The sequence below is a fragment of the Ammodytes marinus genome (genome assembly GCF_949987685.1).
Source record: "Ammodytes marinus genome assembly, chromosome: 18".
Classification (NCBI taxonomy): Eukaryota; Metazoa; Chordata; class Actinopteri; order Uranoscopiformes; family Ammodytidae; genus Ammodytes; species Ammodytes marinus.
In genome coordinates, this window is record NC_137222.1 from 11,726,219 (window position 1) to 11,740,508 (window position 14,290).

Consider the following 14,290-nt stretch of genomic DNA (forward strand, 5'->3'; position numbering starts at 1 on the left):
TGTCTGTTAGGCTGAGGTCATTATTGATCAGGTTTTGTGACATGCTATTACTACTTCTAAATAACAATTAGAGTGGCAGAAACAAGGGGCGAGTGCAGGGCCTAGTCAGATAAATTATGCCTTCCTGTGGAAGTGCCTGCACTAAATTAATGACGATTTATGTTCTCCAAACACATGGAGAGACCAGGAAACGGAACCACCTGTTTGCGATACACAGCCGTGTATATATTAACTCCATTAGCCTACTGTATTTAATTACTGTTGAGTATTTCCATTTTCTACTAGCCTACTATAGCCTATACATCCACTGTACATTTAATTTGGAAACACCACTCTACTTATCTGGCAGCTACAGTAACTGGTTAGTCTGGTGACTCGTAGGGAGAAATTTCCCCCAAAATGTTAAATAGTGTGATACAAAGAGCTTAGAATATCCAATATCTTAAATATTAACATATCAAATTGGACCTTTTGGAAGGGGCCAAACCCACAGTTGGGAACCACTTGGCTAAACTACCTCATTTAGCTTCGAATTGAAAACCATTAAATGCTGCTTATGCATTGCTGCCTCCATATTCACAATGTAACAATGTTGAATATTGAATATATTGGACATTTGACTGCATAACGAATACTTGGGTTAACTGAGCTCTTCCACCACTATAAATTACTACCACCTTTTTACTACCTTGTTAATGTTGTTCATTAATAATTTCATAAATAATAAAACGTGTTTTTCTCAGTTGTTGTAGAAAAGAAAAGAAAAACAATTTCTTTAAATTATTGCCATTGCACATTGAACCCAAGGTCTTCCATTAATCATGTATTTACTCGAAGGCAGGCATCCATTCCTTTGCCTCTGTCCGGGCCAGGTTTTGATACAGCGCCGCCACTTGCAGAAGCACTTGGATTGGCTGAAGGAATCAAGGTAGTCCGCAGAGACCACGGCTCCTTTTCCCCCCCCCGGTCCAGTCCCGTCAGTGGAGAGCGAGGCGGGGCGCACGCACACACGGTTACACACACTCGCCTGCACGCGTGGAAGGTGGCGACAGAGAGAGAGAGAGACATACAGATACAGAGAGAGAGATAGAGAAAGACTCACGGGAGGACTTTTGTTTGCGGCGTGGGACTAACCGGAGCATGAATTTGCCAACAAGACATCGACCCACACCTCTACGCAAACCAAGTCAACCTTCCCAGGGAAAAGCAAACGGGAGACAGATTTGAATGCAACATCCCCTCTGAAACGGAGGGCGATGTACCCGCTTCTTCGTTCCATAAACTGTCACAGTTTGAATGACTGCAAAAACACAGCGGTGGATATATTCTCTGCAAAGCCATTTTTCCTTTTGCGCTCGGGGTTTTGAGGGGTGACATTTAAAAAAAAAATCTGACTGCAGGTAGCGCACCACAGCCAGCGACATCATAGTGCGTGTTTTGAGCGCAATTTCTCAGTGGCTCGGACTTGCCTCAGAGCGGAGTTTTGACTCCTCATCATGGGGCACGGCGCACGAACTGATAGAAGAGACGGCCGAAGAGTGCTGAGAAGCTCTTCTGAGATGCTGACCGTCTCCTGGCTCTTGCTATTTCTCCTGGTGGATATCGGAGTGGCTCAAGGTAAAAGTTAAAAGTGTATTACTTTGGCTACCTGTGAACTTGGATTTGCTCCCTGTAAAAGTTCTGTGAACTCTTTTATACTACTGGGCTGTAATGGAAGGAAAGCTTGGTATAATCATACTGTTTAAAGAAAAAAAAAACACCATTTGGCACAGAGCAATTTTGGATATAAAGGTTTAAATTCAGCCTGTAGCCTGTATCAAAGCAAGTGGGCCTCCCAATACTGTAGGTTAAATATAAGATATGACAAACCAGCAACGCTTCTCTGGAAAAACATGATGAAAATTTGGGGGATACACAATCACTATACACTTTCATTCATGAGATGGAATATTGCTTATTGCAGTTGTAAACAGAAACGGACACATAATCAAATTTGTTTCTGGAAAGAAAGTGCTGTTCTGCTGCCAACAGAGCCTCAAGAGATGCCCTCAAAAATGAAATCGAGCCCATATTAAGCCTTCTGGTTTGCAGGTCTAGTAAAAAAAATGGCAATTGCACATGAAAAATGTATACAAAAAAGGGGAGTCTGGCCATACAGGGAGACAAATCTAACAGGTACACCCTTCTTTACTATAATAATTATGGACCAAATTAAATAAAAATTCTGATTAATTCTCAGTTCCTCCTGCTATTCATTAACCTTCATATGTATGTCTCTCACTTTGTAAAACAAACTTCCATGAAAGGCAAAATAATCATTTATTTGAGTTTACAGGGGCCGTTTGGTTTCATGCTTTAAACAATTAGCAACAATGGTTAATTATTTGTCAATCTTGTTTTGTCAACCGTGCAACTGGCTTCCTTTCAAAATGAGATGTTTGTTATTCGGAATCAAGGGCATCCCCCCTATGGTGATTTGAGAAGGTTGAAATAGAAGTCCAGGTAGGCTATTGAAGCTAATAAATAGCTTTGACCTTTGTTTAGAACACTGTTACTTATTAGGACTTCGTATATGTTTGATGTACAGAGTGGTGGAATTATGAAGGCTCGGAAGGATTGTCATTTTCAAACGCATGCCTTGTATATGAGCAGTTTTGAATTTTCTCGCTGTATTTTTTCTCCAACCAGTCAGAAAATGTTTTAACCTTCAGTGGGTCTTCATTCAGCCTGTGTCTTCCTTCAGGGCAGGGTTGTCTGTTGAGAGATGTTGTCTTGTGAACCGTAGTATAGCTGTCAGTTATGGAAAGCATTGAGACAATGCCACAACACCAGAAGCCATTTACTTAATCTGCTCTCTCCTGAGCGGGATTGTCTGTCAAACAAAGGGATTGAGGAAGGTCCCAGCTGTGTGGAGGGGTTGAATGTTCAAGTATGTGTTTGTGCATGTGTGTCAGATGCCTTCAAGTGTGTGTGTGTATGCACTGGAATTAAGGTAGGTGGTCCGTCTGTTTCCCCGAAAAACATGATGGGATGGGTGAGGATGGGGTGGATGAGCAGCTTTTTGGTATGCACACACACCTCCACAAGGAAAGACCTTACGGGAGCACATTTTTCAATGGCCTTAAATGTTATTTTTCTTTCTTTTTTGAATGTTAAGGCGTTTGCCGCTCATGCATGACCGACACAACACAAGCTTAAACTGGAGCTCCGAGCGCAGACATGGGGCGAGGATTCTGTGAGTCGGGAACCTTATCTAGCTGCTCCAGACCTTCATCTTCCTCCCTATACATAGTTAATGAACACGGGAGAGAGGGAGGAAAAAAACAGCACAGGTCCGGTTTCTGAAGGGCTCTGGGTGAGATGACATAAGACCCCCATTTCAAAAACCCCAGAGAGCCCTGTGTCATTGGCTAGAGATGGGAATACGAACACGGTCCTTCTCTGTCCATTAAGACGTCGATAACACCGGGAGAACATTGTTTGAGGCTAATTAATGGGCCCCTGCTATTTTTAGGGGCGTTGATGAGCTGTGTACACATTTTTACAAATCACTAGAGAGTCACTTCTTCACTGTAAAACTACTGGTGACTAAAGTGAGTCGCTCACCCAGGGAGGCAGGCGCTCCTCGTAATGCATTCCTTTTTATTTACTCTCTTTGGAGCCATTTGAACATATTTCCAATATTTGTATATACTTAGGTACATTTCATCGCTTTATTTTTGTCTCTCAGAGAGAATGTGCTCCAGTCCCATACAGGCAGAAAGTGAGTGCCGGGGAAATGAGAGTGCTCATTAACCTGCTGAACTCTTGACAAAGGAGACAGGTTGAGACAGATATAAGCTGGGAGCCGCCAGAGAGCTTTTTGAGAGTTCTGTGACAGTTTCTTGATTGGAAACCCGCGGTGCAAGAACAGATGTACCTCGGGTGTATCCAGCACAGCAAGAAAGCAGGGCTGTACAGAATGCACACACGGTGTTCGCATATGTGTGTATGTGTGCTATGTTGTTTTAAAAGTTGATGGAGGAAGTCAAGTCGTTATGGGAACATATGGAATACTTCCTCGTGGTAATGTGTGAAATATAACACCAAGAGATGTTTTAAAACAGGTTTTTTTAAGGTCTTATTGGTGAGCCCGAAAATTAGATTTGTAGATTTGAAACAGACTGACCAGTGAATCGAGGGGGAAGCCACATTTTTCTTCATTGAATCAGCATATTTACTCTGCTTCAGGGGACAGTAGTTGAAGGGAAGGGGAGATGGGTTTGAGGAGGATTTTTTAACTGATCTTCAGCAAATTTAGACATGGATTACACGGCAGAGACACTCAGTCTCATTTCTATTCAGTCATTTTGAAAAAACATTCAAACGTTAGTGTGCCATGAGAAAAAGAAAATCTAATTTATTTATTTTTTTTCGTTTTCCATGCCGTATGCCTCCAAATGATACCTTTTAAAACTGTCATTTAAATACTGTATCTCTTTGTTAAGCAGTGGTGGGTATTTTGGACATGGAGCCCAGTCCTGGGTGCTGCCCTTCCTGTGATTAGTTCAGTTTTTCCACAAAGCTGCTCTTATGTCTCCCTCTTCCTTTTTTTTTACTCTCTCAATCCAAAGCTCCTGTCTGACTCTGCGGCTCTCTCGCTTTCTGACGATATGTCCTCCGAGGATTGTTTTCTTTAGAGGGAAAAGTTAAAGGATCTGTATAATATACGGTTCCTAAATTGTCATGACTCAGTGCGCAGTAAGACAGTGCTATTTTTTTCCCCCACACATAAGACACTCCCCTTCTTTAAGAATGCAGGTAAAAAAAAAGTGAATGTTATTTTTATCGTTATTATTCCAACAGGGCTTCCCTGTGGCCTGACAACTGCCTCCTCTAGGGGCCCACTAACATTACCACCATTGCGGTCATTTCATAAACAGGGCCTGTACGCACAATGAGCACATTGTGTGTAAGGAGTAGTCAAAGTTACCTTATGTGATATCATTTTGCTAGGAGCACCTATGAGCTATTTATGACACACTTACGGTCAAGCAATTTTATGTAATTGAAGGATTCAGTAACACACTCTCCCCTATGTGCGGGAGAATCAAGGGGGCAAAGAAAACAGTGTGTACAGTATTGTCTGAAAAATGCTGAGTGGGGTCAGAGGTGCATGCTGGTTGCTAGCTGAGCCACAGACGGAGCGTGGTAGTGAGTGATAATTACTGTGAAAAGTGGCTGCTGAGTTTGCTCCCCTGCTCCACTTGATGTCATACACTATCATTATAAAAGCAAAACATATATGGTACTATTTTGAGGGGGACGTGTGGGGAGTGTGAACACCTCTGCAGTCATCTGGCGTATGACAACTTTTGTGCTGTCTGAGGCAAATACTGTTGCTGCTGTCACTGGAGGCAGGAGTTTAGAACTACTGAGGTCATGAGTCCAAATTCCCCTTTAGTACAACGCCACCTGCCTTAGGAATGTTTGACCAGCCAAGATAAAATCAGGCTTGTTGTGAATTTTAGGATTTTTCTTAAAAAAAACTTAACTAAATCCCCTAACTTTTCATTATCTTTGTATTATCTGCATGTGAGGAAATTCTAAATCATTGTCATATTTAAGTCTTATTTAAATATTTAGCCCAAAAAATCAATGAAATGTAATGTTAAATTGTTCTGCTTTGCATATAAAAACCAGAGGGTTTAATTTGTGCATAATAACAAAATGTGAACTTGAGGTTGATAAAACCATCCAACTCCTACGAACAATTCAGAAAACATGACCTCAGGGTCAACACTGCTCCTGATGTTTAGGTGCCTTGCTGCCAAAGCCAATGCACCAGATATGTATCTACTCATAGTTATGCTCTCTGACCCACCTGTTGGAAGGATACCTCCAATAGAGTAAACCTAACCACCCCCTTTAGTTTTCCTAACATTTTTCCTGCTGGAGGATTTCTTGCCATTGTTATTTGTTGGTCTAAAAGTGTAGGCCTTTGTGAAGCCATTTGAAGAAAAAGTTCTTAGCAAAATAAACTTGACTGTAGAGGAGTGCAATACCTATCTCTCTCTACTCTATCATCTCCCCTTCTTTTCTTAAGCCGGAAATGACAGGATAAAGGTGCAGTGGTAAGACTGAGAAGAGGGCGCTCGCAAGGACACAAAAGGAGGCAAATGGGACAGAAAGATTAGTAAGGAAGAAGTAGTGTAGAGGAGAAATAGCTTGAGGTAGAAGTGGAGGGGAGAGGGAGAAGGGTGAAAGCGAGATATGGAGTGAGGACAGGGACAGACAGCGGAGGAGAGGAGAGTGTGTCATTAATCACCCTGTGTGACACTCTCAACTACAGGGGGAGCTTCGCAGTGCAACATTCACTTCTATTAGCAGTCCATTAGCAGAGCTCGGCACAAGTAGCAGCACTTGACAGGCACTCCTGTGCCGGAATGGCTGACCTGTGTCTATACACAATGTATACTGCACCACCTAGATAGGGTGTGTGTGTGTGCGAGAGTGTGTTTGAGAGTTTTGTGATAGTAGGGTTAGTCAAAGTGCAACAAAGGGGCATACAGGTACATTATTATGACACATTGTGGCAAGTTTTGCTTTTTGGGCTTTGGAAAGCAAATGAAAATAATTGTATAAAAAGATCCCACTTTCACTTCGACGCTAGATGAGAGAGATGGCATAATGATTGCAAAGATGATGATGGCGGTGACCTGATTTCCTACCTGCTGCAGTATCCCCCCTCTGCCAGTAAATGGCACTTCAAAGTTTGAGCTGGCTGATGCATTAGAGGTGCAGCCATTTCTCATTCTCATTCTGCTTGTTTTGGCCTCTTACTGTAGCCAAGAGCTCTGTGATTACGGGATCTCGGAGGGGAAGGGGGTGTGGACCACTGTCCCTGCTCTTGATCTACAGTTCATTTCTGATGGGAGATCTCAGCTGAAAATCTGGGGTGAAGGGTAGACGGCGGGTCGCTGATAGAGAGCCAAAGGGGGCAGAGAGAGAAGTGATTACCAGTTAAGTGGCCCTTCTCATGCCATTATATGCAGCAGGGCTGACAGAGCTCGTCATGACTGAGTATAAGTACACACTCCACTCCTGCCCTTTAATTTGGCGTCATGGCCTCCCACCCTCCCCCCCTCCCCCCCCCCCCCCCCCCCCCCACCGGTGCTCAACCACTAATGTCCTTCTGCATTTTTGTGGCCCTAACAGGAAATAGGTCGAAGGCATGTCACTACAAATGCAGGTAGTCCACAGCACAAACTTTTAGTTTTGATAGTTAGTGCAGCCATTCATTACTCTGTCTATCTGCTTTTTTTCACGTTTGTAATGTAGGTGTGTGATAATCGTCAGTATTTTGCCACAATTTAGCTGATGTAATCACAGCAAAAAAGTAATGTCCTGTACTGTTGCCATACATGCTATTCTATCTAGCAAAGAGGATTACGTTACAAAATAGATGGAGTTAGAGGGGATTTCAGAGGGGGAATGCACACTAGAAAAAAAGCTCAAAGTACTGATGAGCGTTAAAAGGCGAGAGTCAGTGGGGATTCTGTTATTTCCCCAATGTCCTTTTAAACAGTGTTCCTTGCGCCCATGGTTCTCCGACCCCAGCATGGTGGAGCATGGAACAGCCTGGGTAACTCCTACACGGCGAGCACGGCCCTAAAGTAGCACAGAGAGAGATGAGAGAAGCTCTGACAGTAAGCCAGAAATTTAGCCCAAATATTCTCTGCATGCAGGTGCAAGATAATCCTAGTTTAGCTCAGTGGTTGCATGTCTGTGAGGCACTGATCAAAGTTAGGGAAATACACCTTTAAATTCCGCCAGAAATTTGAGGGCTGGTCTTAAAAAGAAACATTCAACATGCCGAGAAATGCACTTATTGGCTCTTTTTGTTGTGAGTTGGTACCGCCCTCACTTCTGTAAACTGTAAATATGAAGCTACAGACAGTAGAAGTTACTTTAGCACGGCTAAAAATGAGGAGGAAACGGTTATCCTTGCTCTGTCTACAAGTAACAAAATCAACCTAATTAGTGAACTTGAAGGGTGCTGGTAGGATGATTTGGTACTTCCAGAATAAAGTTTATAAGAATTTTTTTATGGAATTGAAAAACAATGTGGAAAATGCCCGATGGGAGAATCTGAACATTTGTTTTCTTACCTTCAACCAGAGCTGCTGCTGATCCTGTAGACATCCAGTCATAGAGAAACAAAGCTAATATCACCTTCCTACCTACAGTACATATACACATGTACACAAGTCACTTACCCAGTGCAAACTGATTGCATGAAAACAGCATCCACAATTTGTGTTAAGTAGTAAAAATTACACACAATTTTTTTTAAATGAAGACATTGCCGCTTTGATAAGCAATGGGATCATTCGAATACAGTGTTCTAAAATCAGTCTTGAGCAGGAATATCATCATCTCAAGGTTCTATTTGGATCGTCTGCTCTGTCACTGTCGGCGCCCCTTTTGATGTTTAAGCCAGGCTCTATGTATCAGGACTGATGAGAAGGGCCAACATGCCACCCAGGCCATTTATGAGTGAGATGATATCAACGGTGACTCACGACACCTGAGTCACACACGCAAGCGGAGGGGAGTCTTTGGCACATCACCTGAATGTTCACGTCTCTATGGAAATCTGGCCAGCCTCTCTCTCTCCAGAATGGATATGCAGCTGCTATCTTTTCCCTCTGTTCTGACTCTTTGATTGACAAAAGCTAACCCCCTTAATCCTGGCTTTGCCATGTCTTGTGCTCACAGCCCAGTGGAATGGGACTAAAGTAAATATATAAAAAGTCCCGGCTCTTGGAAGAATAGGAAATGTTTTTTTTATCAGTTATAAGTAATTTGCCAAGCCCAGCGTATATTTTTTAGTCAAACCTCCAAGCGGATACATCCATATGTGACCTATTTTTATATATGCCTGCTGAGGACTGAAACATTTTGCTTCACATTCTGTTGTCCAACGTGTCACATCTCTGCATTGTGATGAGGGGCTGGTGGTTTCCAGACGTTGCACTAATGTCTGGGGTTGGTGGAGGGTTGTGGTCTATGTATGTCAGCAGAACAGAGGCGCGGGGTAAGGAGGGAGGGAGGGAGGGAGGGGCAGGTATGGGACCACTGATCCCCCACTGAAACATGAGAGCAGCAGACCCACGCTCCCCATTTCCTGTCTCCACTTTATCAGCATCTTGCTCTCTGTTATTTCTGCGCTCTTAAAGCATCCGATGAAAGCCTCTGCCACAGATAAATGTTTGTGCCTCCTTGTTTTTTATGGGACTCAAATGAGGGACTTTAGCCCCCCCAACCCCCATTCCTGTGTCTGCTTTGAGATGCCACAAGAGAAGTTACAGCCTCTGGTTTACATTACGGTTCCTCCGAGATGGACTCGGTCGGGACGCCTAAAAGGACAATGCTTGTTCTTGTTCTTCTAAAGGGGATACATTTTTACAAGGCATCAGGGAAAGGGCTTTTGAGCAAAGGCAGTTTATTCCACTGTGCTGCCACGTCTCTGTGCTTACTTTGTGAGAAATAATTATTTCCATCCTCCTGATTCATTCAGTAAGAGCTGGGGAAATGGAAGGTGATATTCTTTTATGAAAGCAAACTAGTACTTTTGTCTGCACTCTTTCACCTCTTATCACCTCGTACAATATTTTCCTTCTGACTCACATAATTCAGGGTGCTTCTGTTTTCTTAGCTTTTTTTATGAGCATAGTGTTGTGCTGTGTGTGTATGTGTGTGTCTTTGTGTGTGCACATTGGCAGACTGTGTGTGTATGCATGGATGTGTGTGTTTATTCAATAATAACAGAGTCCGAGAAAGTCTGCTTCAGATAAATCTGTGTGAATACGGCACCATTCATCCCCAGGAAATCAATCTTTCTCATAATTCCCCTCATTTTTCTTCCATCTGTTATCTACAGGGCTGCCAAACTGACTTTTAAACAGAGCAGACCATTACCAGAGGGCAGAATTAAACGTGTGTCAGAATGCCAGCCTGTAAACTTGTTGTTTTTACTGAGTTAAATGAGGTGCTAAATAAAAGCTTCACAATTGCTATGCGCTGTGTGATTAATCCGTGTGCTTCTGTTGACAAGAGTAGACAAGAGAAGAGTCCAAATGTGTGTTGAGAATTAGGGGTGTTTAAAAAAAAAAGCATTTCTATTGAAATCATGCTTGACTGTTGAAGGCGCGTGATGAATGGGTGTTTGCGTGTAATTGCTCTCTACAAGTCTCAGCAAACACCGTGGAATTCATCGCCAGCATCTTGGAAATTTTAGTTTTTGTTTTTTTTCCCACAGTCAGATCTGAAAGCGAAAGAAGGGTTTGAGAGCCAGAGTTAATCACCCAGGCCCACCATCATTACAATACCACCAATCACCCACCCTACTGCGCGACCTCTTTTTCTTTATTTTGGGCTTTGTTACTGCCGAGTTCAGTAATGGTTTGCAACTCGAGATTGCTGTTGGGTGTCAGCACTTTCCTGTGTTTGTGTGTTTGTGTGTGTGTGTGTGTGTGGTTGTGTGTGTGTGCCATATCTCCATGATCAGTCCCCGGTGACTTAAGTACTGGCAGACAGTGTTTAACTGGGGCAAGCTCAATGGCTCTCATTTAAATGGGGCCCAGACAGAAGCCCCATGGTGAAGGGTTACTTTATGACTCCCTTACATGTAAAGCACACTGTCGAAGCCGCTACTATTCGTGTACTTGCCAGAGAAAGGGAAACTGTACCCTATTCTTCTTCTTCTTCTTCTTCTTCTTCTTTTGGAGTCTGGCAGGGAACCAAAAAAGGCGCTGCTAAGGTTTTATATGTGCTAAATTAGGGGGTTCCACGCAGAGAATAAGTGGCTGTGTTGTCTTTGATTTGTATGCACACTTCAGATAATGAATACTATGGAGATGAGCTTGATAATGACAGAAAGCAGTCTGCGCCACTTTTGAAAGTTCACTACTGTAAATGTCAGAATTATTAATGAGCTGAAGGTGTCAGTCCCTGCCTGTCCTACACGGTGTCGTAATGTGGAGGGAACAAAGTCGAGCCTTCAATTTCACAATGTTTCCGCGGCATAGTTCATGCATGTCATTGTCGGCTTAAAGAGCGCTTTCTTTAATACATTCGGAACTTTCGAACTGTGCGTGAATTCAAATCTTCAAGTTGTGTAAGGAATTGGCAGGAGAGTAGAGCTTCCAGCTGTGCGTTTACCCCTTTCTAGGAGCTAACCAAACAGTAGGCAGAGGGTGAATAATGGATGTTGTTGTGGGGATTGCTCTGAGAAAAAATGCAAAAGGTTTTTTCCTAAACCAGGTCAAATATCTGAATTGACCCTATTTTTTTTTACACATGTGAGCATCCTCGCTCCAAATTCCCACACACATCCAATGCCCCCATCTGCTCAGGCATGGGACCCGAAATATTGATACAGACATGGCATGTGTGCTATTGCTAGCTACTGTCATGAGCTTCCTACAGATTTAAACCAGACTTTTTAGTTTTTACCTAGTTAAAAACACAAAGGAATAATTTGTACATTTAAAAACACCTTGTACCTTATTTAAACAAAGGCACAGTACAGTATGTATTTCGAATGGCTAGTATTACAACTTGTTTTTATGAGGGACCATACAATATTATACTATTATAAATAATAAGTATTTGTGCAAGTATCTTTTTTAAAATCCGATCTGTTTTTCGGGGGTGGGGTGGGGGGGACTATTGCTCCGTGGAAGCTTTTGTAGAGCTGTGCTCCCCTTAAGTCAAGTTGATGGAGAAATGAGATCTCAGTTTGGAAAAAATGAGTGAGCTTAGTGAGATGACAGGCTTGTTTCTCTAATTCCAGACCTCGGTAAACTATGACCCCATACAGTACACCAGCTGCACTGAAGTCAGCGCACAAACTGTAAACCGATCCACCATAATGGCTCGCTGCAGATATGCCGGAGCATGTGCAGCGGAAACCGATAATTCAGTGGTGACACACCATACATAGGGGTTCCCATGGTTTTTAGGCTGACGTGAGGTAAGCTGATCTGTCAGGTAAAAGCAGAAGGGGGGGTCGAACCGGAGAGACATAGGAGGGGGAGGGCAACACACACACAGGGCAACCTCTGCTGTGTAAAGGAAGGAGCAGTGAGCTGGTAAATCATACCTCCTGATGAGTTTCTTTCAGTGGCTTGCTTGTTTAAAATCTACTGCAACACATTCATTGCGCCCTCGCATTCAGAAAGCTGCACATGACTAAATCATGCTGTTTTTACAAGTCTGTGAAGGCTTACCAGCTTTCTTGCTCACCACATTTTATATTGTTATCGCTTGTTTTTCCATACCAAATGTTTTATTTAGCAGCGCGACCTCGCCAACTAAAGCAATGATAACGGCCAAAGGGAAGGGTAGGAGAAGAGAGGAGGTGGAAGGCAGAGCAATGGAACGAGACACAGATAGTATAGGCACTCCTAAGCTGCGTGGCTTTTTACCCACAGGACGATTTGGCTCGGAGCATCCCAGGATCCAGGCACATTAACCCACAGCTATTCTGGGCCGCATTGTGTGGCTTTTTTGTCCATGGAAAAAAGGCAAAAATCTGGTAAACAAATACAGCAATGTTGAACAAAACCAGCATGTTGTAAGGATTGGGCAGCTTTGAGTATTACCAGCTCCTGCATATAATGTGCACATTTCCATTCCTTTGGTGGGGGGTGTTGGGAGGGGGGGGGCGTTGAATTTGAGAGGGTAATCTGAACCTTATTGTGTAGCTTTTCTGCGGAACACCAGATACCAGCCCAACCTGGTTTTGGTTTTACCCTGCCATTTTTCTTGTTGGCAGTTGTGTTCCACGATGATTGAATTTGAAGGCGAAAAAGGCATGAGAAACTGAACCATTTACACTGTAGCTTCCATTTTGGTTCCTTTTTTTGGGTCAGTGTTTGTTGTAATGCGAACTTGACAGAATGCAGTATAACTGTTTGAGGAATTTCGACGGAGCGTGTCGAATCCAAGGAGTGTCAGCGGTCACTCCCGTTTACACGCTGTTTTGTGCGAAAGTCGACGGTCATGGGAAGTCAAATGGATTGGTCAAAGCAGTTCTGACAAACACACGCCAGTAACAGGCATGCTGGACAAGTGGGGAGGACAAAAGTGATCAGGGCTGTGATGGATGTGTCACGAGGAGGGGGATGTAAGCTGTCTAACATATATCAGTGGTTAAAGGTTTTTTTCCTCTGCTCGGCCTGTCACATCCAACTTTGCTCTTCATTTTCTATTCAGCGTTTGTCTCCTTTGGCTCTCTTCTCTCGGTCTGTTATAGGAGAAGCCGGGTGTCGGATGAAAAAAAAAAGAAAAAATACTGTCAGAGCCTACAAAGAGTTTTTATAAATGCTCACAAAATCATTTGTTACTGTGGGCCCCCCTGTTTCATGCAGACAAACTATGTCCTTTTGCATCAGGGTGGTCTCTTTGGAACGAAGCAGACATTTTAATTCAATCAGCTGCAGACAGCAATAACGCTCACCCCGCTCCTAAAACTCACTCATCTCACTTCGGTGATACAATTACGAGCTGTGCTGCATTGGCCATCTTGTTGTGATTTTATGTGTTTACATGGGAGGGAAGGTGTTTACTGTGGAAATTGCGGCCCCCTCCTGCTGCCCATTTAGCTACTGGAGAAAGAGAGAGCTGCTGGGAGATTTAATTTATTTACCATCTCTGGGAAGAGAGTTATAATGATTCTCTAACTAGCATTACGAGACTCTTCCTGAGTCCCATTCCCCTTGAGTTGAGTGGCTCCAACTACAGTGAAAAATGGCTAGAGCCTTATGTCTCTAGCCATTTACATATGGATATATGTCTGTATGTAAGGGATGTTACTTAGCTCCATCACTATAACTGAAATACAATTTGTGCTTTCTTTTTTGTTTTGTGATGCTTTTTAAAATAATAAAAACTAAAGACAGACCATATGCTTTGTGTTGAAAAAGTTCACATTCCATAGTTTTCTTATTCTCTAAAACACTGTGATATGAATTATTATCATTATATTGTCTATAATGGGCACCATTACCACAGCAGAGTTTAGTAACAGAAATTAAATGTAATCTACAGAACACTGTCTTCATTTTCTGAAAGGAAAATATAAAGAAATGTGCAACCTGACGCTAACTTACATAAAAGTAAAGCATTAGGAATACTTACTGTATACTATTATATAAAAAATGATTGTATTTGTAAAATGACCTTTTTTAACGTAGCACAATGCAATCCATTAGGAGTAAAAGGCCGTCGGTACTTTTTGAGT

General features: G+C 42.8%; 1 protein-coding gene across 2 annotated transcripts in view; it reads left to right on the forward strand.

Annotated features, from left to right (window-relative positions):
* Positions 1-1,097: 1,097 nt before the first annotated feature.
* Positions 1,098-14,290, forward strand: part of unc5cb (unc-5 netrin receptor Cb) — a 121,609-nt gene continuing 108,416 nt past the window's right edge. For both annotated transcript variants that reach the window (XM_080046189.1, XM_080046190.1), the window contains exon 1: positions 1,098-1,617. In XM_080046189.1, coding sequence (XP_079902315.1) covers positions 1,497-1,617 — 121 coding nt within the window. In that variant the 5' untranslated portion in view covers positions 1,098-1,496. The remainder of the gene's footprint in view (positions 1,618-14,290) is intronic.